At 36.1% G+C, this 25,301-nt stretch overlaps 1 protein-coding gene across 5 annotated transcripts in view; it reads left to right on the top strand.

The window, feature by feature from the left end:
• Window positions 1-25,301, top strand: part of ATRX (ATRX chromatin remodeler) — an 88,443-nt gene that overhangs the window by 23,830 nt on the left and 39,312 nt on the right. For 4 of the 5 annotated variants that reach the window (XM_049827605.1, XM_049827606.1, XM_049827603.1 and 1 more), the window contains 11 exons: window positions 13-122; window positions 2,292-2,359; window positions 3,331-6,254; window positions 9,699-9,777; window positions 16,354-16,484; window positions 16,993-17,175; window positions 18,888-18,981; window positions 19,516-19,624; window positions 21,507-21,686; window positions 22,066-22,207; window positions 23,407-23,516. In XM_049827605.1, the coding sequence (XP_049683562.1) occupies window positions 13-122; window positions 2,292-2,359; window positions 3,331-6,254; window positions 9,699-9,777; window positions 16,354-16,484; window positions 16,993-17,175; window positions 18,888-18,981; window positions 19,516-19,624; window positions 21,507-21,686; window positions 22,066-22,207; window positions 23,407-23,516 (4,130 nt within the window). The remainder of the gene's footprint in view (window positions 1-12; window positions 123-2,291; window positions 2,360-3,330; window positions 6,255-9,698; window positions 9,778-16,353; window positions 16,485-16,992; window positions 17,176-18,887; window positions 18,982-19,515; window positions 19,625-21,506; window positions 21,687-22,065; window positions 22,208-23,406; window positions 23,517-25,301) is intronic. The other variant, XM_049827608.1, reaches the window with a different exon arrangement.

Here is a 25,301-nt window from a genome sequence, read left to right as displayed (position 1 = left end):
TCCTCTCTGTAGAAGAAGGACTACATGGAATTGTAAGCTGTACAGCTTGTGGGCAACAGGTGAACCATTTTCAAAAGGATTCAATCTATAGACATCCTACACTGAAAGTTCTTATTTGTAAGGTATGTGGTAAACAGTTCTACAGTTTGTACTGTTTGGGGTTTTTTTGTTGTTTGAAATGTCACATTAGTTGATTTGGGTGGGATTTTTGTGGGAGTAGTTCTTGTTTGTTAGCCAGTAAACTTTTCAGTTGCTAACTGTTACAGTTAAGGAAACTAAAAGCAGAAAACAAAACCACAAATGCAGCTTACAAATTTATATTCTTCTTTTCTTATACCCCAGTAAAACTAATTGTGTTTTCTTTTTAATTTGTTTTTATAGTTTTAAGGCTATAATTGTAGTGAATTTTTTATGTTGAATGATCTGTCTGAAATTTTTGCCTGCTCATAATGTATTATAAGAGTAGATTCAATTCTGAATCTCCTGGTAAAGCATTGTATGTAGAGCAACGTCAGAATGAGAAGCAGAAAAGTAGCTTCAAAGCCATCTTGGTTTCATTTGTGTACAGCTCATGGACTGTTCTAATTTATGACAGCCTCTGCCATAAATGATGGTCTAGTCCATAACCCAAAACCGGCATCTGGGTCTTCAGCTACATGGTTTCATGGTGGCTTCAGTTAGGCCCTAAGTTGCCTGCAATGGGAAGAGGTGGGGAACAGGGGAGGAAGGAAACATCCCTACCTCCTGTTGTGGAGACATCTCTTAATTTTCAAAGAGATACCTCTCTTGCATGATCTCTATAGTTGAAGAGATTCTGTATTTATAAAGGTATCCCTAAAGATAGGTACATATCTGTGTTACGATGCACATTTAGCATTCCACTTCTCTTCCCTCCTTCTGCTTCTCCCCCAGTTCCCAATTAATGTTACACATTCAGCTGACATACTATCTCAGGCATGTCCATCTAGTCTAACGTTCTGGCTCATTTCTTCTATTCATTCTGGCTTGTATCTTTTAGCAAATATGCTTTAGAAAAATCAGCTTACAAGATGACTGTTTTCAATCTTGATTGGAGTCCTAACTCTTGTTCCTAGACTTGAAAATCCTTAACACGTAGCTGTACATAACTTGCATGCATCACAAGAGCACCTGGTTCATTTTTGAAACTTGTTTAGGGTGTTGGGTTCAATAGCAGCTCTTGACTGTGAGCTCTGCTAGATGATTATATCACATGTTGTTTCCCGTAAATTTTCTGTATCTTTACTTAATTGAACATGGCCTTATGTTAATATGAGAGAGGGGAATGGAAGTCCCTGATCTGCATACTCCATGTATTCCATTACTTTCCGTACCTAGTTCTTCCCTTATTTTTCTCCTGCTTAGGTAAACAATCCCAGACTTGAGAAGCTGTTTCCTTTGACTGTAAATGTTCTGTCAAGTGTCTAAACATCAGCTTTTACTGGTTGTTTTTTTTGTTGTTGTTTGTTTAGTTTAATTGAAAAGTTGTATAGCTCTGTTCCAGATAAAGGGGCATCATCATTTTAAATTCAGGTGCTGAAGCCTCTTCTGGATTTTGGATTCACTGGGTGAAAGGACAGAATTTAGCTAACAGCTTGTATTAATCCCTGTTCAAAGTACAGCTTCGAGTGTGGGAGAACCTTCTTTCCTAGCAACTGGAAAAAACCCCCACACACTTTCAAAGTTTGGTTTAAAGAATTCAGCAACTGAAGCCACTGCTACTATGAGCTGAATTGTGTGTAATTTTTTTCTTACTATTACCAATTTTTCAATGAAAATGCTTAGTTTGTACCTGGAAGTTGAAGACTTGGAAGTTAACATCAGGATAAACCCTGAAGACCTTTCTATTTAAAGCCTTATGGGATCAATGCTAACATAAGGAGCATACAGCTGAAAATTGTAATTTATGTAGGATTAATTGTGTCAGGGAAGATGTGTTGATTTACCTAGGAAATAGATGTAAAAAACTTAGGAGTTTTGAAGAGAAACATTTAGTTGATGTTTTAAAATATGCAAATACATGGTCATCAAACAAAAGCCTATTTAATTTTCAAATAAACCTTGAGCCATATAAAGAAGTCATGGTTTGGGACCTGTTGTATCTATGGAAGATATTTCTTAGATTATCACAAATGTAAAAGGGTTAGGATGCTGAAGACCTTGCAGCTGCTGCTTTTAATGGCTTGCTTCTAATACATGCTGAAATCATATGAATTATTGAAGTCCAGTTGAGATATAATAAAAAATTCCTTGTCCTATCTATTTCTTTACAGACTTGCTACAAGTATTACATGAGTGATGACATTAGCCGTGATTCAGATGGAATGGATGAACAGTGTAGGTAAGTGTACAAAAACTGAAATAACACCCACAGCTCTTTTGTTTTGGTTCTTTTTTTTTCCCTTGAAATAATGAAATTACTGACAGGTAAAGGCGAGTACATAAGAGCTTAATCAACAGTTGTTTCTCAGCAAGAAATGCTCAACTCCAGGGTTTTTGTAAATATTTGATTGTTATTTTAATAACTATCAGGAAAACATTTTATAAAGAAATCCAATAGCAAACACTTGTAAAACATCACATTTTTAACTAAATAGAATGTCCCCTTACAAAGACTTTGAAGGCGGGGATAGAATCTGACATTCTAAACCTTGTGAGCCGCAGAAACTTACCTTTCCAGAAGTATCTCCCACTTTTGAAATACTAAAGTACTTCTCTGTCCTTATGTCAAATATGTAAATAAGTAATCCAGTCAAAATTGTGTGGTCTGTGATGCCTTTGAGCTTACTTGTCAGCCACTTTTAAGGTCTTCATCAAAGAACATGCAATCTAGACATAGATCAAAAAACTTTTTTTTTTTTTTTTTTTTTTTTCATAAATGCCTGCAGTAGTAATATACCAGTTAAGGCTAGAAAGACTTAGACTAATTTGTTTTGTTGTAAAATAAAAGAAATCACCTTTTTTTTTTTTTTTTTTTTTTTTTAAATTTGCAGAAGCAACATGGAAAATAAAATGTAATATTTTTTTTTCTCATATTTAAAATTGGTGCTGAAATTGTGTTTGGATATTACTGACCATTTCATCTTTGTGAACTGTTAATCTAATACATTAATTTTCTGACTTTCCAATTTGCAACTGCATGCTTTTCAGTCATGCTTTTAATAATGTTTTCAGTTAATGGATATCTGTCTATCACCTGAAATTTAAAAATGCAGATTCTTTATCAAATAGTGAAAAATACGTAAAATATTCAAATTTGTCACCTTGTTGATATGGAGGTAAAACTCTTGTATTTCTTATGTCTCTTTTCAGGTGGTGTGCTGAAGGTGGAAATTTGATTTGCTGTGACTTCTGCCATAATGCCTTCTGTAAAAAGTGCATTTTGCGCAACCTGGGTCGAAAGGAGCTATCGACTATACTGGATGAAAATAACCAGTGGCACTGCTATATTTGCCATCCAGAGCCTTTGTTGGACTTGGTCACCGCATGTGACAGTGTCTTTGAAAATTTAGAACAATTACTGCAACAAAACAAAAAAAAGATCAGAGTTGAAAGTGAAAAAAGTAAAATATATGACCATACAGTCAAATTTTCTCCAAAGAGAAATAATTCAAGTTGTAATGGTGAAGAAAAAAAACTAGATGATTCATATTCAGGTTCACTAACGTATTCTTATAAAGCACTAATGGTGCCAAAAGACTTGCTTAAGAAAACAAAAAAGCTGGTTGAAACTACAGCAAATCTGAATTCTAGCTTTGTTAGCTTTTTGAAAAATGCTGCAGAAAACGTAGAAATAAGCCCAACTGTGCAACTTTGTCAGCTAAAAGCTTTTAAATCTGTGTTGAGTGACATGAAAAAAGCTCATCTGGCACTAGAAGAAGGTCTGAACCTGGAGATTCAAGCTTTGAATGTTAAAATCAAAGATAAAAATACCAAAGAGAAAAAACCTGATGTTAGATCAGAAAAAAATGAGGTGAAAAAAGATGAAGGAAAGGAACATGTGGCATTAAAAGAGGATGGCACTGTAAAGACACAGAAAAAAGTTGTGTCAGAACAGCCTGGCAGTGAGCCCATGGATCAAAGTGTTCCAACAACGGAACAAACAGATAACAAGCGTACTTCTGGTGAAGATAAAAGGTCTGGCAGAAATGAAGAACCTCAGTATGAACCTAATAGTACAGAGGCTTTAGACATGGATATAGTGTCCATTCCCTCATCTGTTCCTGAAGATATTTTTGAGACTCTAGAATCTGCTATGGAGATTCAGATTACATCAGATGAGCAAGACAATGGAAATACAGGAACAGATCATGAGACTCTAAATTCAAATACAAAATTGAACACTCCTATGAAAGATACCAAAGGTGGTACTAAGTTAAAATCATCGGCTAAAGGAACAAAAGAATTGATTGTAAAATTGACCCCTGTTTCCCTTTCAGAGTCTACAGTTAAAGCTGAAGATCAAGACGGCAATCTAGAAAAGGGAAGTAAGGATGTTGATGTAAAACCTAGAGCAGAAAACTGTGATTCTGTAAAACAAAATCATAATGCTGGCAGTGAACCTTCCACAGAGAACGAAACTGTCTCACTTGTAGAGGAATCTGATCTCAGGAGATCACCGCGTGTGAAGACCACACCTCTGAGGCGCCAAACAGACATCAGTCCTTTAACATCAAATTCAGAAGATAGCAATGACACATGTAATGAAAAAAGTAAGAGAAAATCATCAAAACAACCAAGGAGGAAAAAGGATAAGAGAAATTCTTCTGACAGTACGGTTGATGGTCCTAGCCCTAATAAACTTTCTAAATCAAAAAAGCCATATGTATTAGATCATAGCTCAGATTCTGATGAGATGCCAGCTGTTCTTAAAGAAGTAGCTATGATGAGTCACAGTTCTTCAGATATTGATAGCAATAGCGAAGCACCAACAAATGATCAGAAGACTTCAAATTTTCTAAAGGATCAATCAGTAAAGGATGAAAATGGAAAACGAAAAAGAAAAAGTTCCACTTCTGGTTCAGATTTAGATGCTAAAAGAGGCAAATCAGCTAAAAATTCTGCTGCTGCTAAAAAGAAACGACAAAACTATTCAGATTCGTCAAACTATGATTCTGAGTTAGAAAAAGAAATAAAAATTTTGAGTAAAATTGAGTCTGCAAAAAAAGCCAAGAAAAAATACTCACAAAAAGAAGATAGTTATGATTCCTCTGAAGAAGAGCAGAGGAAAAAAGTAAGTAGTAAGAGAAAGGTAAATTTGGAGAAACAGAGAGAGAAATCTTCTGAAGATGATGATGCTGAAAAGTCTTCCCCAGAGAAGGAGATTAATCATTCTTCTGAAGATAAAAAAATCACTAAGGGGTCAGCTGCTAAGGAAAGGATAAACAGAGGCTTAAAAGAAAAAACTGCAAAGGGAAAGCATGATGAGTCTTCTGATGTTGAGAAGTCTTTACTGGAGAAAGAGGAGAGCTGTCCTAAAGGTGTAAAGCTAAGTGAAGTTAAGAGCAAGGATTTGAAAAAGAAAAAGGCACAGGAAGATTCTTCTTCAGAGAGTACTGAGAAATCTGCAAAGAAAGAACATAATTTTGATTCTTCAAAAGACAGATTCAAGAATAAAAAAGGACCAGAAAGCAAAGTGAAGAAAACTGAAAAGCTGAAAAAGAAAAGTTACAAGAAAGAGCAAGATGATTCCTCTTCTGATGTTGAAAAGCCATCTCCAGGGAAAGGAAGTTGCAATTCTTCTGAAAATGACAAAACTAAAAATGAACCAGTGTTTAAGGAAAAGAAAAGGAGGAATTTGAGAGAGAGAGTACCTAAAAGAGTACGGATTGATTTATCCTCTGATGCTGAGAAGTCTCCCCTAAAAGAGGAGAGTTCTTCAGAAGATGCTGTGCGGCATAAAAAACAAACTGAAACTAAAGAAAAGAAAAAAATAAGTCACAAAAAGAAAATTTCCAAGAAAGAACAGAATGACTCATTGTCCTCTTCTGATGAGGAATCTTATGAAGAAAGTAAGAAAAAGATTAAAAGAGGGTCAATGAAAGAAAGTAAAAAGAGCAACTTAAAAAAGAAAGTGTCAAAAAAGAAGGTGGTTGTCACTTCATCTTCCTCATCTGATAAGGAAGAAAATGATGAACAGAATTCAACCGGTGATGGAAGCAGCGATGAGCAGAAAATTATGCCAGTGACTGAAAACTTAATGCTGTCTGCTGGTACAGGATTTTGTCAGTCATCAGGTGTGCAAAAGATGTTCGTCTACACGTATTATTAATATACTAATAGAGGAAATTTGTAAAATTTGGGTAACATTTAATAATCTGGAAGTGAAGATACTCATAAATAGGTAAATGTATGTTTAAAGATTTGCAACCAGTTAGGTTTTCTGATACCGATTTTGAAGCACCCATTCCAATTTGTGCAGCTTGTCACTTGTGGAAGAAAGGATGCCACTGTAAATGGAGAAGCTTGAGAAGCTATAGTCCGTAATGGCAGCAGGTATTTCTTTGCAGCACAGTGTTCAAAAGCTTGTTCTTCTCTTTTGCTGCCCCTGTGCTATTTAGCAGAAACTGGTTTTAAGCACTAAGTGTCTAGTGAACTCAAATTTGTCGGCCCATGGTTACGTGCTAGAGATGACTCTGAAGACTTGCAGCATTGCAGTATACATTTTTAAAATCAAGTAGGTGATCTTTGCACCTCACAAGACCATGTAGCATTAGAGCAGCTGGTGTCAGTTAACAGAAATCTGTCATTGATTACTGTTTTCATAGCAGGTTTAATAGTAATAATTCTTTTTCTTGCCAAGGTAGAACTACTTAATTTGTGTCTTATATCTTTAGGAAATTAGAAAGAAATTCAGAACTGCTGAATTTGAACACTTGGTTTTAAAGAACTTAAAAAGGAAGGATAGTTTTCACATTACATGGACAATACACATGTTTTTAATACATGAATTTTCAAATAGAAAAAGTAAAATGTATTTACTGTTTTAATTACCATGACAGGTAAATTGTTTCCTATTTGTTTGCTTCTGATGATGTTTCATAGAACTTTCTATACGTTACTGTGTTTGAGCTAACATTTACAGTACGTTGCGAAGCTGGAAATAAACAAAAATTGAATAAAACAGCAATATGTTCGTGAAGATAGCAGAAGGGACATAGTTGCATTTTGGCTTTCCTGAAAAGCCCTTGTAGGCAGACCCTAAGTGCAAAATGAGGTGATTGTTGTTTGTAGTTTCTTAAAACAACAACAAAAAAACAACCAAACAGACAAACAAAAAAATCCCACCCACCCCCAAACAAAACACCCAGATTTTAAATGAAACATAAAGTTCTTCCTTTCTTCCACCAACTTGACGCTGACCCACTTCCCTAAGTTTTCCTGCAGTTTAGTTTCTGGAGGGTTGTTAACCTTAACCTGCAGATGCAAAGGTTGCTTTTTACAGGTGCTATGCTGCTTTGGATTTAAAGCCCTGTAAGAAAGCAAAGTTTTATTAACGGTGTTTTGCGTCGTTGTAGAGTAACAGTTGGAAATTAAGTTTCTTATTCTGCATATTATACAGCCCTGTAATGTTTGTTTTTCAAGGTCCTCTGATGAAGTAAGTTTAGTTGCGTCTCTGTGCACATAATTCTGGGACTTTTAGGGCTTTCTTGATGGCTGCCAAAACAATGTTTTCCCCAGTGATGCCACTACTGGGGGAGATTGCAAATAATAAATGGTTTGCATAGTAATGAACTAGCGTCTGGCATGTGGCAGCTGCCATGGCTGTTAAAATGCTCCCCATAGATAGACAATTGATGGTACTCAGTGACAGTAACCCATATGCAACAGTTCTCAGCATCACTGGACCATCAAATTAAAATATTTCAAGAATAAAATTGCTCACATACAGTATATGTTCATAGACTTGGTATTGAAATGGCCCAGAAGGAAAAACTTGGTCATAATGTATCAGAAGGCATCTGAGGCAGTGAGAGTGATTTGTTTTATTTGCAAGTCACAAATTGGAAAAATGAGACGGTGATGTGGGATGATTCACGGTAGAGTTAGACTGAGTGAGAAGTGGGTTGGTTTAGCCTGGGGAGAGGATGCTAAAAATGGGGAGTCTTAATTGCTGTGTTCTAATCACCTAATGGGTAGTTATAGAGAAGGCTGAGCCTGATGCATGACAAAAGGATGAGAGGCTGTGGGTACAAGTTTTGGCAAAGAAAACTCTGATTAGCTGCTAGGAAAAAATTCTTTACATTCAGGATGGTCAAAGCCTGAAACTGGTTGCCCTGTCCAATTTTGGAATCCCTGTCCTTGGAAATACTCAAAACTTGACTGGACAAGGCCCTGAGAAAACTGACCTCACTGGAGTTAGCTCTGCTTTGAGGTTGCAGTTTCAGTAGATTATGTGCAGAGGTCTCTTCCAACCTTATTGTATGATTCTGTGAGAATCTGCCTGTGTTATATTAAGGAGGCAAACTTGCCCTTTCTCTTCAGTTTGCTTTTGGGTTAATAGATGAATAAATGAAGGAGTGTTTTCTGTGTCTGACCAAGCTACATAAGTTGGTGGTTGAACGAGACTTAGAATGTGGTTTAAGCAACAGGATACTTCTATTTATCTAAGCCCAAGAGTGGGGGACTTTCTGTGATCAGCTCTTACACAGTCCTGTCAAACATCTGGCTAGTGGTAATTCCGGGACAAGTGGACATTAAAACAACTTGGAGCAAGCCTCTCGCAGTCTGGTTTTAGTCCACTCCCCACAGGTAGAAAATAAATAGTAGAACTTAGGAATGAAGGGGATCTCAGTTCATTAGGGTTTTGAGGTCTCTTTTCCTAAGCTTAATTTTACTAACTAGCAGATTTGACTGACTTATATGCAAGTCAGAAGAACGAGAGAAAAGAAAGGGGAAAGGCCTGGGAGTGTGCTAGCAATAATCTGAATTCCTCTAGTTCAGCCAGGAGAGTGCAGAGGAGCTTAAAGGCAGGTATCATACTGTGCTATTCTTTCTCTATTACATGTCCATGCTGTTGGTTTTGATGTGCTTTCCATGAGACCGTATCCATGTAGTGCAGCTGAGTCTGATGCTTGCATTAAGGATAGCAGGTGTAATTTTCAAAACGTAAGTCTTCACACGTACATGACAAATGCATGCATTGCATTTGATGCTCTGAAGGCAAAAATAGTCACGGATTATTGTTTGCAAGTACTTAATGGCAGCAGCATAGCTCCTAAGTTTGGTAAGTGATTCTGTAACATATTTGGGCCTCCTTTTCAACTTACACAAATTCATTAGTGGAGCTTCCGAAATGGAGCTAATAACTTCTTGGGAAACTTAATTTTTGAATCCTAAGTGGAGTATTCAGTCTGTGTATGTTTTGGTGTAAAAAACCTAATTTCGCAGTATGTATTAAGGAAAAATGCAAGTTGTGTGTAGTAGCAAGCATAATGCAGATGAAAGTACTGCTTGAAAAACTAGATACTTTTATTAATAAAAATATTTATTTGTATATGTCAAGATAGGTTTTTTGTTTGCTGGGAGAAAAGCGGTGGTGTTACGAAGCTATTTGTATATGGAGATTCTTGACGGAGACAGTAGTTCATGTGCTGTGTCGTTCGTTGCTGTTTGTTGCTGATTTTACATGTATTAAGTTTTCATGTTTTCTGGTTTTTTGTTTCCCCTTCCTCCCCCAGGAGATGAGGGTGAGACTAAATCAAGGGCTGTTCCAATGGAGGAGGAGGAAGATGATGATGATGACGATCCTGAGAATAGGTATGATACCATCCGTAAGGACTTAAAAAAGATTATAACACACCCTAGGCGTGGGCGCAAACCGGCGCAACGGAAGAGCAAGCAGGTTGTAAAAACCACGACTGCCTGCCTTGTAAAGACTCGCTCACGGGCTTCCCGCAAGTTTGAACAAGGGGCCAGAAAACAGAGGCCAAAATCCAGAAATGCAGAGAAAGTACTTAGAAGTGTTAGCTAACACACCTTGCATAGGGTGTGTTATAAATGCACTGCAGCATTGTCCATTTTATGTTCCCGTTGAAATTGTGAGGTATGTGACAAGTATTACATTCAGGCAGGTAAAAACCTACTTCTGATAAATGTGACTTTCAGCTAGCTATATGAATAGAGGGTAAAAATTTGCATCTGTACAATATGCAGTGCTAAAATATTTTCAGATATGTTACATAATTTGCTTTTTTAATTGAAACACCTTTTCTCAATAAAGAGAAAACAAATGTGGAGAAAAGAGTATTACATATTTTCAGTTGTTAATTAAACTGAGTTTTAATCCACTAAAGAATACCTTAAGTGACTAATGTGATAGTTAAGGCCCTGATTCTACAAGCACTGTGCATAGGCTCAACTGGTATCAAAGAGACTAATTATACATACACATTTTAAGTCTTTGCATAGATATTTTCAGAATTGTGGCTTATATGTATTGCTTCAGTTTCAAGTTCAATAAAAATGAATCTATGTAAGATATAGTTAGTTAAGACATGTCATATTTTACCAGTACCATTGTAGGTATCAAAATTAGCCTGGCTAGAAAATGTAAAAGCTCTGTTTCCTAATAAGTGAATGCAACGTGAAGTATTGCTCAATTATGAGCCACAGTTCCTTTTTGGAAGTTATTACAGTTAGACTAAAGAGTTGTTCAACAAATTTTTATACAGTATTTCAGAAACTGATTTTTTTTTTTTTTTTTGCTATATAGCATGTATGGGACCAGCTTCATAGCTTTGCACAGTTGCTGATGGAGTCTTTTTCTGCTTCTGAGCCTTACTAGTTTAGGATATGGTATCTTTTGTTTCACAGAGTTGTATGTTTTGATCTGTGGCTGAAGTAAATTTTTAAAACACTGTTTTATATCCTTTACGGACCTCAGTTTGGCATCAAAATGTTGCTGCTGATGTAGTTCTTGATTGTTTTCAGTCATCAAATTTAATCAGATAATTCAGCTTCTAAAGAAAGATGCTCCTTAGGGACTTGACAGCACAGGGTCATAAGCAGAACATGTAAACATTGGTAATAGAAGATTTTTTTAAGTGATGCTTTAATTCCAGTCCTGTTCTGATTTTTTTTTTTCCTTCTTTTTTCTTTTTTGTTTGTTTCTTAAGCGTTTCTGGTTGATAACTAAGCTAATACACTTTTGTCAAAGTTCAGTGTTTACCATACAAATGTTACTGAGAGATCTTAATTACTAGTTTAAGAGCTATATTGGGAAATGAGTTAACCCAATTGATAACACGCAAATCAGTAATATGAATTTGGGGTTTAAAAATCAGTTTCTGTACTTTGTTTTTAAGCTGAATCTTTGTTGAAGTTTTTACTTAGGGAATATTTTGAATATATATTGATGAGATGGGGAGGTATTTTGTCAATAAACAGTTTTGTCAACCTTCAGACATGTGAACTGGTAACTGCAGTCTAATTTTACATTCATCACGCATTGTACTTGGCACCAAAATCAGATATATAAAATGTAAAAAGATGGAACAAATTTCAAGAATTTAAAAGCTTGTTCTTCTGTTTACTCAACACAAAGTGTTTAAATAGTTTACCTACTATTCAGATAAGTTGCCTATTTTCTTCCAGGCCAAAGAGGGTACGTAGTACCTACCAGGTATTTGTAGTGTGGGAACTCTGATGTTTGCAAGTCTCTAGTTTAGATGTTCTGTTATTTGCATACCTTTGGATGTGCATGACATGAATATTAATAGTCTTGAAATCATCTTTGCCAAAATGCAATATCGAAGTGGGTCATAATATGACATACAGTGCTGTATGCTTTCATCTTATGTTGTGTAATTATCTATTACTGGTCCTTCTGATCTTTTAAATGGTACTGTTTAATATGTTTGCAGTAGTTTTGTTTATTAAGAAGTTAATAGTGTATTTAATGCAGAATGCCTTTAAGTATTTGATGGTTGCAATAAATTTTTGTAAAACGTTTTTCTTGTCCAAGCATTTAATTTAATAAAACTCTGACAGCTTGAAAATCGGACTGTTTCAACAAAGATAGTACAGTATTTAGAACAAGGTGTTTGGCAGTTTTCACTTTTTTTTTTTTTTTTTAGACATGTATGACATTTCGTTCAAATATTCATTTGAATTCACTTAAAATATATTTTAAATGGTTCTAAATTTCTTAGCAATATATGAAAGGCCCATTTAATTCAGTAGTGCTCTAGCTGAAAGAATGGTGGCTTTTATTAGCCACCTTAAAATCTCCTCCCCATTCCCCCAGTCCTCCCTCACCCCTAGCTTGTTTTGGGCAACCTTATTTCTATATGTAGTTAGTAGGTATTTATGAACACTACGTGTGAGTTGATACAATCTAATTGGTAATAATATGTCATGATAATTAACTAATGTTTAAAATTATGACTTTTTAAAAAGAAGAATTATTTGTACAGTGGTAGCATTGTCTCACCAAGATTTTTGACAATCTATAAATGCGTCCGTCGTATTGGCACTCTGAAATTCACGAACAAGAATGGTGCAAATTATGATTTGGAGTTAAGTCCACATCACGAGAGGCTGCACCTACTAATCCAATTTTGCTGAAATGTCTGAAGGATAATTTAAAGTAGTCCTATACTGTGACTAAGCAACTCCTGGGTAACTTCCAGTTTGCCTATCTCGTTTTAAAAATGTTTTCTTTTAGCATAAGTTAAAAAATACATAGTAACCAATTCATTATTTATAAATCTATATTGTTGGTGTCATTCTTCCAAAGGCGGAATATATTTAAATCCTGGTTTATATAAAATGATACATACATACTGTTATTTTATTCTGTAGTTGGTTTTATGTCTTGGTTGAGATTACAGTCCCATTCTGTAAGGCACTATATAAATACGTGTTGGGAAAATGTCCTTTATACAAATCTCATGATATGTTTGGATAAGATGGAGTGGGGCTAGGCAATGTGGTGTACTCAAGGTCACAGTGGATCAGTGGCAGAAATGAATGAAATGCAGGAGGGATTGTTTGGGGCGGGGGGGGGGGGTGTATTTATTTTTTATTGCTACCTGAAGTCCTGTGCTGGAGGTCATGCAGCTCTTTGTGTTTCTCAATTATATTTGTTTATAGTGTTCAACTGTTAAATCTGGTTGGCCAAGAACATCTTTTGTGTCCTTGACTCGTAAATATTGCGATATCTTTTGATTTTCATGAGTTTCTCTGGAAGAATGTGAGCGGGGGGAGTTTTTACACTATCATAGCTTGTTTTTCTTGGTACTTGCAGTTTGATATTAATGCAAATATTAAAATGTTAAAGCTAGCATATTAAGTTTCTTAGCTTAGAAACCTGGTCACTTTAAATGGGTTTGTGTCTTAAAATAGAAGTGTGATATATTATCCTGAGCCACATATAATTTAATTCAAAACCAGTTTCTAGAGTCCAGTACTCAATTTATTCTAATTCATATAAGCCATTTGTTATATCAGTTGCATGTCAGATGCATTTACAAGACTTTATCTGTTTGGTTCTAATATTGCTTACACTTTTAATTCCTATCAGATATGTAGTTACATTAAAAATAGGAATCTTTAAATTCTGAGCAATGTCTTAACACCATACCAGTAGAACACATTGAAGAGAATGTAGCTTTTTTCACTAAGCAAAGAGTTCCATCTCAGTTGGATTCAAAGTGGTTGAATCTCTATCCTAGCTAAAAAATATCTCTAATTTTCTGTCTCCGAGTATAAAAGCAGTAACTTACTAATCAATATTATTATAACTAATTAGAAACTAATAAGTTTGCCCAATCTGATTGGTGGTTATGATGATGATTAGTAGGAAAATAACAGCATCTTCTGTTTATGGGCATGGTATTTTTAGGTGAATGCCACATTTGTTCCCCACCCATCCAAAATATATTTCATAAAAGAACAAATAAAAATGTATGTATTCTTTTGTTAAAAATGAAAGTTAACCTTTGTTTACAAATATATAAGTAAATTTTTAAAGGTGACTTGTATGAAAGGTAAGTATTGTTATCCATGTACAATTTGTATTAGTTTTGCTAATGCAGTTGAGGACAATCCAAAATAAGTGAAAGGCAGTATTACTAGGCAGTACTTTCAGGACTGAATTTTAAAATTTTGCAGTTCTTTTTAGTGTTTCTACTTCTTTTTCTCTTCTGAAGCAAAACTTTGCTGATAATGTTGTAAATTTTTTAAATAAGAAAAGTAGCCAAACTACTGCTGTCTTTATTTCCTGGAGTAGAATTCAAGGTTAATAATTCATGTTAAAAGCTTTTAAAGAGAAGCCAACCTGTGATATTCCAATCAGTTGCATTTTGAAGAAAAAGTTCTGACCATTAAGAGATGGAAGAAATATAGTCTTAATTTCTGTTGCTGTTACACATGATGTGGTGGGGTTTAAAACAACAAACAAACAAAACCAACAAAAAACCCTAAGCCCCTTTTCCAAATCCTCTGGAAGGACCTAATCTAGAAATCATTTGGAAGAGGATGTTACTTATCTATGGACTTTAGTAAGTTTTCGTTGGGTTCACACTGTGATCTGGTGATATATATGGAATTAAAGCTTACCAAGAGTACTGCATTTTAAAGTTTTAATCAGCTATTTCCTTGCAAGCTATTTTTCAAGGCGGGACGGAGGGGGTGTTTTGGATGCTGAGGGATAGTCTGTGACTCACTGAGCAATCTTAGATCTAAACCATTTTATTTCCATCTTTTAATAATAACTGAATATACATTAGCATTAGAATCTTTTTGGAAAATATACTACCACTCAAAAAATAGAAAATACTGTATGAAATGTTAGGAAAGTTGCCTTGGGAAGATTTCCTTTGAAAAGTTCCTTTGTTTTAGGGACACGTTACCTGCTGAAAAATGAAATACAGATTCTTTAAAACCTATTTTATAGTGCTACATAGAAGTAACAATTTAATTTTCTAATCTGTTAGAAGCTGTACTTAAGAGATCACTGTTCCTTTGCCATTTCCAAGAGAAGCCTAGATTGTGGTTGAGTTTCATGGGTTTTGAACTATTGTTTTGACTGGTATAAAAACTTTCCCATTCTGAACTATGTGCATACAGTATACATTAATTCTCCTGAAAAGCAAGACAGACCAGATTTGACGTAGCAAAAAGGTCTTTCATTTAAAATTGATGGATGGAATGAAAACCATAGTATTTCTGATATTTGTATGGGGAAGGCCTGGTTTCATTCTTTCAGGATTTTTTTTCCCCTGGAAGTACGAGTTCTCAGATAAGTCCACTATTCCTCTGCTTTTGACATACCATTTTATATTTTGCCTTGGAGAGATTCACGTAAGATTTTTTTTTTATGTTGCAACAGCATGTAAAGAAATCATTTTTCCATAGTAACTTCTTGTATGTTAGCTGAAAACATTATTGTGCTGAATTGAAACTGAGAGAAGCTGAGCAAACAGCTTGTGGAACAGGAAATAAGATCATCATTTTTCTTTGAATTTCAGGTCCTAGAGTGTTTGATAAAACTTTTTTGTGTGTATGTGTATATACACGTATATTTTTTTGCTATAGTTGCTATAAGGCAAGTGCTGGTAGTGATATGTGGGAATCAGTGTGGGGTGTTTTTTTCCTGAGGCACTTGATGTCAGTTCGTCTTGAGACATCATGAGTTACTTCAATTACTACAGCATCTCTTTTGCAGTAGGGTGGGCTCAGGCAATTAGAATGGTAATGTAGCTGAAGGCAAGCTATGTAGAGGCAGGGTAATAATTTATTATTTTTTTTAACCTGTGAGATAATGCATATTGCAGTAATCTTCTTGATTAAAACATGCATTCAGTAATACTCTGTTTTAAAAACTGTAAGTGTTGTATATATACACTAGTCAAGTAGATTCAGTGCCTCAGGAAATAAATCTCATTGATTTAAATCAAGTAAGCATGATAACCATTAGGGGGGGAATAATTTGAGTATTAGAATTTGGTCTGCAGCATCTTCACGTTCTTGTTACAGTTCAAATTCATATAGGTGCCTATCCCAGAAGTGACAAGAGTCTGTCCAAATAGACCATGAATAAAATTAAATATTTAAGTTTATACATTTTATAGCCATCTCCAGGCTTGCTGTAAAGCATGAGACTTCTTTAAAAAGCATTATATGGATTTGCTTTCTAAAAGCAAGTTAACATGTTACATTTAACATGATATTTTTGCTGATACATACTGTTACCACAGTGACTTTTCATCATGTGTCTTTTTTTTGTTCAGCTTTCAGCCCTTTTTTTTCTGAATGGTATAGGATTACACTTATCGTTCATAGATTTACTTGAACAATGGAATAAATAGTTTTTTCTGTTTTACTTCAAAGAATTGCCAAGAAAATGCTTTTAGAAGAAATCAAAGCCAATCTTTCCTCTGATGAGGATGCATCTTCAGATGATGAATCGGATGAAGGAAAAAAGAAAACTGGAAAGCAAAATGAAAACACAGGAGATGATGGTGAGCACCAAAAAGCATCTGGAAAAAAAGTGGTGCTGTAGCACCTGTCATAATTTCAAAGGTCACTTGGGAAAATTATAATTATTAAAGTTTCTTCAGTTTCAATAAAAAAATGTCATTGATAGGTAGTTGCCAAATAGATGCTGATATACATGATCATGAGGATTATCATCTTTTACTCTTCTGTGAGGGTATTTTTTTGTTAATAATAGTATGATTTTTGTAACCAATTCAGAAGTCCTAAGGATTTGTGAGGAATGATCTATCCAGAACTGTAAGACATGCAAATACATGTGAGAGATTTGACTAACACATACAGTCATTGGAACAGACATGTCAAGTGTTCAGGCAGCGTAAAATACTTAAAGGGAACAATGGTATGTTGTTTCCCATACTTTCCTGGAAAAGCACATAATTTAGCCTAAATTAATTTAGATTTTAATTCTTGCCAAATTTAAGTAAGAAAAAAATGACCACTGTGCATGTTGTACTGACTTATCTCTGACAGAAGAAAATGATAAGGAGGATAATTCTGAATCGGATTCAGAAGAAGAAGAAGAATCAAAGAAGCCTAGATACAGACACAGACTGCTGAGGCACAAGCTGACAGTGAGTGATGGAGAATCTGGTGAAGAAAAAAAGGTGAAACCAAAAGACAAAAAAGAAGGGAAGCGCAGAAATAGAAGGAAAGGTACGTAATCAAAATGTTTTTTTGTCACAAAAAGTACTTGCTTCTGTAAAGGAAGTCCAAAGCATGTCAGAATGGAGATCTGAAACTCTGTAAGTTTAAAATCTCTGTATAAACTTCCTTGTGTATTAAATCTAGAATTTTCTTATCTGCGTTTGGTAGATAGTTTTATTTAAAATGTTGAATACAAATGCAGCTCTCTCCACTTATGTGTCCTCTGAATTGGATTAATCTTGTTGACTCTTAGAATATTAATCTTAAATAACAGAGGCAAGCCCAGTATATCTAATTTGTGAAAATCAGTCTTGTCCTTTATGTAATTTCTGTCTTTAACTTGGACTGTTAGTAGGCCCTGTGCATCAGAAATTTCTCCATCCTGGTAGTTAAATGTTGCAAACTTCAGTTGAACACCAGATGGCACTGTGAAATGATGCTTGACTTTGATTTTTCATTGTTGCATGCAAGAACAAAGAATCTGTCAGCCCCTTGCACTTAATCATTTTAAGCAGAGGAGGGGAGCGGTAGTAAAGATAAATGCTTACTGCCACGTTGGTCGCTGTAGATGTTGAAAGTGTTTTGTGGCCAGTGGGAGTAAGGGTGCACAGTACTTTCCTGTTCTTAGTTTTGCACTAATGCTAGCCATCTTTTACGGTGTTTCACAGACTAAAAGATGCAGTGCATTTGTTTATCGTTTTTTTTTTTCATGAAAACACTCATTTTTATCTGAATGTATATTCATGCTTTTCCTCCCTCATGGAATTACAACTCTACCAAAAATATTTCTTTCAAGAAAAGTAATTGTAAATTACAGTGGCAATGTGTAAATAAGATTCAGTCAGACTAATTCTCAGGATTCTGTCGTGTAAGTCTTTTAAGCTCAGTAGTCTCAAGTAGAACGCTATACTTTATTTCAGCTCACCGGTTCTTAGCCCTTTGGGCTAAATACTACATTTCCCCATGTATGTAAAACAGTCTTTGTTTTAAGCCTTGTTCTTCATAAAACAGTTAAGCTTTCCACTGTGTTCAAGGTCAAACTGAAATTATAAAGGTGCTAAATGGCATGCTGGTCTTAATTACCTATAAATGCCAGTGATAGCTCCTAAAAGTAGTTATGGAAGTATTACCTAATGCTGCTAGTTTAGGTGTATTTTTAATTGTCTTTTGAGTCAGTTTTAAACTGGCATTACCTGAAGAAACTTCAAGCCATAAATACAGTAATATAATTGCATATGTTGTCAGTAAATAAGGGTTGTTTGGGTGAAGTATGATTATAAAACTACATCTGAAACATTTGAAACAAAAGCTTCTGTTTAACTAAAAATCATCTTCTGTTTTCTGAAGTTCTGTACTGTTCCCCGTTGTGTTCTCTCCTCCTCACCCACTGTCTTTGAAATGTGATGCTTTCTAATATAATGCTTTCTGTCATTTGCTTGTAAACAATACTTAGATATATTCATACATAAAGACCTCAAGTCTTGTTGGCATAATATAGTATCTGTTAGGACTCAGCTAGTGCTTACCTGTTAAGCTTTTCTACTCTGTACTCCTTATATTCCTGTTGCTTCTTACTAGTATGTTTAATGTCTCCCGTACTGCCTGAAATGAATTTTTACAGTGCTTGTTGATCTTAAACAGTTTGTTGTATAATTAGAAGATATGTAATGGTACTAACTTTGCAATAATATTTAACTTGAAATCATACTTTATTTTTAAAGTCAGCAGCGATGATTCAAATGACTCCGAGTTTCATGAATCTGCAGTTAGTGAAGAAGTCAGTGAATCTGAAGATGACCAACGACCAAGAACAAGGTATAAATAAAACTTAACTATGCTTATCCTGTGTTTGGTTTTTGGTTTTTAATAGTGCAGCTTAGGCAGTGAGACAGTAAATGTTAATGACTTTGGATCAGTCCTTAACAACCTTTGATGATACTTGTGTATAATTTGATATCTGCAAATTAACTTCGTAGCAAATGTGAGAATTTTGAATTTTTATCACAGTGTGTGGTATGCAGCAATTGGATGAGCCAGTATGAAAAAAAAATTAACAAAAAATGAGCATTTTTATGCCAAATATGTCAATGTCAATTGAGGAACGGTGGATTGCAGTAGAAGACTAATACTTAACAATTCTGAGATTCTTCAGAATTAGACTGTTGCTATGTGTGTCCAGTGAGTTGAGGGAAAGGAAGGAATTTGGAAGTAAACCCCTGATTGCACAAAAGGAGTATATATTCTGTTAATCAGCAATGAAGTTCATGTACTTTTTTTAATCATTGTTTTTCAGTGAGGCAATTAATTATTACTGTTAATCAGTAATACTGCCTTTTTTTTTTTTCCTAGATCTGCCAAGAAAGCTGAGGCAGAAGAAAACCAGCGGAGTTACAAACAGAAAAAGAAACGAAGGCGAATAAAGGTTCAAGAGGATTCTTCAAGTGAAAACAACAATAAGGTACTATATTGTGTTTTGAATTAATAAATGGGAGAAGGAGTTCCTGTCTCTTCTGCCAACTGCTTAGGGACTTGGGTATCTCAAACAGCTTTGTACAAAGTACGGTACAAAATTATAGCTTTTCTCAGTGTTAGTTCAGTGCTAAAATTTGTAAAACCACCACCACCGTTAACTGCCACCCTCCTTCCAATCATTTGATGCAATACACAGGTAATCATTCCCTTAGTCTATGGACCACCCCTAGAAAATGTCTTTAAAATGTCCACAAAATGCCCATTGAGTTAGTTTAGTCCATGACTAACAGACTCCTGCTATAGTAATTCTTACAACATGCAACTCAAATCATGGGTTACAACAATTTAAAGGTAGATCCATTACAGTCTCCACCCCAGTCCTTTTGGGTCAGATTATAGGGTTTGACATTGCAATGAACTCCTCCCCTTGCCCCTGCTCTGGCTTGGACTTATCCACAGACTGCAGTCCCTTAGGGTTCTACCTGCTCCATGTGGAGCCTTATCTGTGTGCCACAGTCTCTTCAGGGGTATACCTGCTGCAGCACAGGCTTATCCACAGCCACAGATGCTTCAAGGTGTACCTTCTCCAGCATGGACTTGCGCTTGGGCCACAATCCCTTCAAAGGTATACCTGCTGTGGCAGAGACATAACTACGGCCACAGACACTTCGAGATGTACCTGCTGTGGCATGGGCTTATCCAGGGCTGCTGATGCTTTGGGGTGTCCTCCTCCCCTGTGGACTCATCCACAGGTCACAGTGCCTTCGTCTTGAGTTCACACTGGAGTTCCATCCTGTCCAGTACAGCAGCACAGAAACAGCAGTGATACCCTGGCCATCTGCCAGCCCAGGCGTATCGGCATTGCTGTTATCAAAATGTTCCCAGGCACAGCAGAGTAAGATGATAAGAACTACAGCAAGCAGCAAAAGCAAAAAGCATCCACTAATGAGCACTAGACTCTAATATATGGTGAGGCAAGCACAGGAGCCTGTCAGTTAATAGCTAAACAGCAATAACAGCTATAAATTCGATCTAGCAAATTCCAATCAAATAGGTCGTTATCTCGAACTCTTTGAGCCCCACGTTGGGTGCCAAAAAGGACTGTCATAGTTTAACCCTAGCCAGCAACTAAGCACCGCACAGCTGCTCGCTCACTTTCCCTGCTGGTGGGATGGGGGAGAGAATCAGAAGAGTAAAAGCGAGAAAACTCGTGGGTTGAGATAAAGATAGTTTAACAGGTAAGGCAAAAGCTGCATGCACAGCCGCAAAGCAAAGCAAACCAAGGAGTTCATTTCCTACTTCCCATCGGCAGGCAGGTGTTCAGCCATCTCCCCGAAAGCAGGGCTCCATCACACCTAATGATTACATGGGAAGACAAAATGCTATCACTCTGAATGTCCCGTTTCCTCCTTCTTCCCTCAGCTTTATATGCTGAGCATTGCATCGTATGGTCTGGAATATCCCTTTGATCAGTTGGGGTCAGCTGTCCTGGCTGTGTCCCCTCCCAGCTCCTTGTGCACCCCCAGTCTCCTTGCTGGTGGAACAGGGCAATAAGCAGAAGAGGGCTTGACTCTGTGTAAGCACTGCTCAGCAATAACTACAACATCTCTGCATTATCAACACTGTTTTCAGCACAAATCCAAAACATAGGCCCATACCTGCTACTATGAAGAAAATTAATTCTATCCCAGCCAAAATCAGCACAGTCATGTTGGCTAATTTGTTTTCTAAAAAAATTATCTTTTTTCTTACGAGCTAAACTCCACCTGAGTATATAAAAGTTTTTGGGAGCTTGTCTAAAAATAAAGGATTTGATGGTCTATGCCATAATTTTCCTGCTAATACTTGATTTATTTAATTTGTAATAGAGTAATTCTGAGGATGAGGACAATGATGATTCAAAATCTCCTGGAAAAGGCAGGAAGAAAATAAGGAAAATTATTAAAGATGATAAGCTTAGAACGGAAACACAAAATGCACTTAAAGAAGAAGAAGAAAGAAGAAAACGTATAGCAGAAAGAGAACGGGAGAGAGAGAAATTGAGAGAGGTATGTTCTGTTTTCTTTGCAGAATGCTAGGAAGTTGAGTAGTTGATGATGTTTAAGATGACATAGTTCTACCTCAGTTTAATTTGATAAGTAATTTTAAAAGTACATATGTAGCCTTGTAAGCCACAAGTTTTATTTGTAGTTTCTTGTTAGTTAACACTAAGTTTTATTTAAGACTCCTGAGATCTTTAGAAAGCTGTTTCAATTGCCTACTGCTTTACTTTCCATGGGGAAAAGCACTCTCCCAATGTAAGTTGTGATGCATAGTAAAGAATTTAAGGTTTCTCTTACTTGCAATTTTGCTAAAGCTAGTGTCTGTCAAATGCTTGCTATTATTCACATGTGGAGTGTTCCTGTGATGCCCTGTTTCTGCTTATAGGTGATAGAGATAGAAGATGCTTCACCTCTGAAATGTCCCATTACAACTAAGCTGGTTTTAGATGAAGATGAAGAAACCAAAGAACCGTTAGTTCAGGTTCACAGGAATATAGTTACCAGACTGAAACCACACCAAGTAGATGGTAAGGAAAGAGAGTTTTAAATTTTACCTTCCCCCCTTTGCCCCCCCTCCACTGGGGCACAGCACCTTATGCAACCTGAAGTAGAGTAATAAGAAAAATTCCTTGGCAGGCAAATGCCAGAATGCCAGATTTAATGCTTTATTTTTGGAACATCCGAACAAAAGTAAATGAGATCAGCAATACATAAGTCAGTTTTACAAGCAAAGAACCTTAGAAATGTAAAGTTGGAAGGGTCCTCAAGATTATCTAATTCTCCACACAGAGGCAGAATCACATATATGTTTACCTATTCTATTGAGGAATTAGTACATTCACTTTTTACAGTTTTCAGTGAAGATTTAAAAACCTTGCAGTATTTTCCTGTTTTTCTCAACAGAATTTTTTTTTCTGATACTTGACGTGACTGCAAATCAAGCCAGCTTCTTTCCTATTCTGTTTCTAGTGAAGAAGGAGAAAAGGAGAATAACCAATCATAATTTTCTTCACAGCTTATTCTGTTACTTTAAATGTTCCTCAAAGTTCACAATCTACAACCTTTCCATTTTAGTAAGAAACTTCTGGACTTGCTTCAACTCTTAATGGGAGGTGCCCTGAACCAGGCACAGCAGTCAAGTTGAAGCCTCATCTGTGCTGAGTATAGCATGGTAGAATACAACTCCCCAGTAAATATTGCAAAGAACAAAAAAAATCACCCAGCAGACCCTCATGTTGTTAATGTGTTCTGTTATGTATCATATATTTCCTTTGCTTTCTCAGCTGTCACAGTCCTTACTTGATTTTTTTTCCTCTTCAAGCATAGAACTTCACATCTGATCTGTCTTGGCAGAATTTCTTCTAGTTGGTTTCAGATAATTTTGCTTATTTACCAAGATCTTTTTAGTCTTTTCATGAATTCCTTGCCACTTTTCGTTCTGTCTCCTCTTTTCTTCCTTATCCCCAAGATTGCAGTCATCTGCAGTCTGCACAGTAATATTTTCTAACCCAGTTGCCACATCTTCAGTGAAAACTGTGAATATAATTAAGTTCAAGACAAAGATCATCCCACGTACAACCCATTGGAGAGAAATGAATCAATAATTATCCTGAGCACTGCTTTTCTAAGAGTTATAATGATCTTACAGTGATCACACCTATCTCTTATCAGGTGAACTTTAATAAAATGAATGTTTAATAAGAAAATTTTAAATAATTTTCTTCAGGTGTTCAGTTCATGTGGGATTGCTGTTGTGAATCTGTAAAAAAAACAAAGACATCTCCTGGTTCTGGATGCATTCTTGCTCACTGTATGGGTCTGGGGAAAACGTTACAGGTAAGAAACAAAAGTCATCTTGTTTTCTGGTCTGTAGCTTGCTCCCAAAAGCTGATCCAGCAAAAGTCCATTTTAATGTCTTTCAGAACATAGTAAAACTTACTGTTTCCTAGGCAGTGACTCGATGAGGGTTGCTGGAGGAAAACATTTTGTAAAGAAGTCTTGAGAAAGAAGTTGTGTTTCATAGTGTACAGCTGTGAAAATTCTGATACACGCTCGTGCTTTCTCTGCTTTTAAAATACATAAATTTAAATTAGGTAATCATTGATACTCATGTGAAAAGGTCATAGCTAATTGTAAGTGATATGTAGCTCCCTCTCAACTCAGAACAAGAAAATACAGCCAGTAGCAGACATGCTTCAGGAACCTATGTTTCTAAGACAGTTTAATAATCTTAAGCAGGTTTTGTTTTTTACTGTCTTCCGCATTCATACGTTGCTGCTTAAGCTGTTTATTCTCCTCAGTGATTTATCAATTTATTTGTTGCATTGATAAAGTAGAGGTTTATCAAGGGTTTGGTTTTTGTTTTGGGTTTTTTTGTGCCAGACTTCTAGTGTCTAAAGTCAGATGCTTTGTGTTTTAATATAAACAATATTTTGCTACAGTGTAGACTCTTCCAGGTTGAGGGACAAGGGACGTTTGTTTTCTATTTCAGTAATTGACTGTAAGTACATTTATATTTTTGGGCTGTTGTGCATCACAAATGGTTAAGACCAGAAACTTTCATTGCCTTGGCAGTTAACTATAGGACATACTTTCAACCTCTTTTTCACTTCTTTATTTCTTTTCTTTGGCTTCACAATTCTTTGCTTCCTGAGATCTTCAGGTTCAAGCCTTCGTTGTCACTTCAGTGCATGTTCCTTCTCCTTTACACTGCTGAAGACTGCTTTGGAAAAATCTTTAAAACAGAATATTGTCGCATTTCTTAAAAAAAATTTTCATATTTCTTGGTTTGATACAAGTGGCTCTTCTGCCATGTTAAAAGTTGCATAGTGAACGACTTAACATTTCTATTAGTCTTTAAAATCTGAAGCTCAATCACCATTTTAAAATATTTCTTCTGAAACTGATCATCGAAGCAGTTGCTTTAAAGCAGTGCTCATAGCTCTTTTTCTTGGGCCTCTTCTAATCATTGCAGGCCTCAGGAGAAGCTTATGCCTTTGACCTTCAAAAGAGGTGAAAAGATCAAAAACAATTTTCTTGAATTCCCTGCATCTCAGTATTTGTGCTAGAACCTTTTCAGGGTAGTCAGGAGTGTTGAATTTCTTTTGTGTTCACTTGTTTCCAAGTATCTATCTGTCTTCATAAATTTTGGTTTTGCATATAGCCAGATGTAGCATCACCATAAATGCTATGAGCAAAGAACTGGGGTCAGTTGCCCATCTTGCGGCTCTGCTGCCTGCTCTTTTCCCAAGAATTCCTTTAGCAGAAGTCATTTGACAGAAAAACCTTTCCCTCTGATTCTGGGAAAGAGAAAGGGAAATTATTGAGAACTCCCTAAGAAGAAAGGAGGATAACAACCTTATCTGTGCTTGAAGAGGCCCTCAGAAAAGCAGGGCCACTTTGGTCTCCCTGTTGTTGGCCTTCGTTGATGCTATGTTTCCTCATGTCTGGAGGAGGGAGATACTCCTGTATCTTTATCAGGACAACTGGCTAGTGAAATGAATTACTGTGAACCTTTTTGATCTCTGCCTCGAGCTGAATCATTAGAAATCAACTTGCAGCTTCTGCAGACATCAGAATTTATTTCAACTCGGGATCAGTCAGGGCCTTGCTGTGCCAAGT

Source organism: Accipiter gentilis, chromosome 24 (assembly GCF_929443795.1).
Source record: "Accipiter gentilis chromosome 24, bAccGen1.1, whole genome shotgun sequence".
NCBI lineage: Eukaryota > Metazoa > Chordata > Aves > Accipitriformes > Accipitridae > Astur > Astur gentilis.
This window is presented reverse-complemented; position numbering and strand designations above follow the sequence as displayed.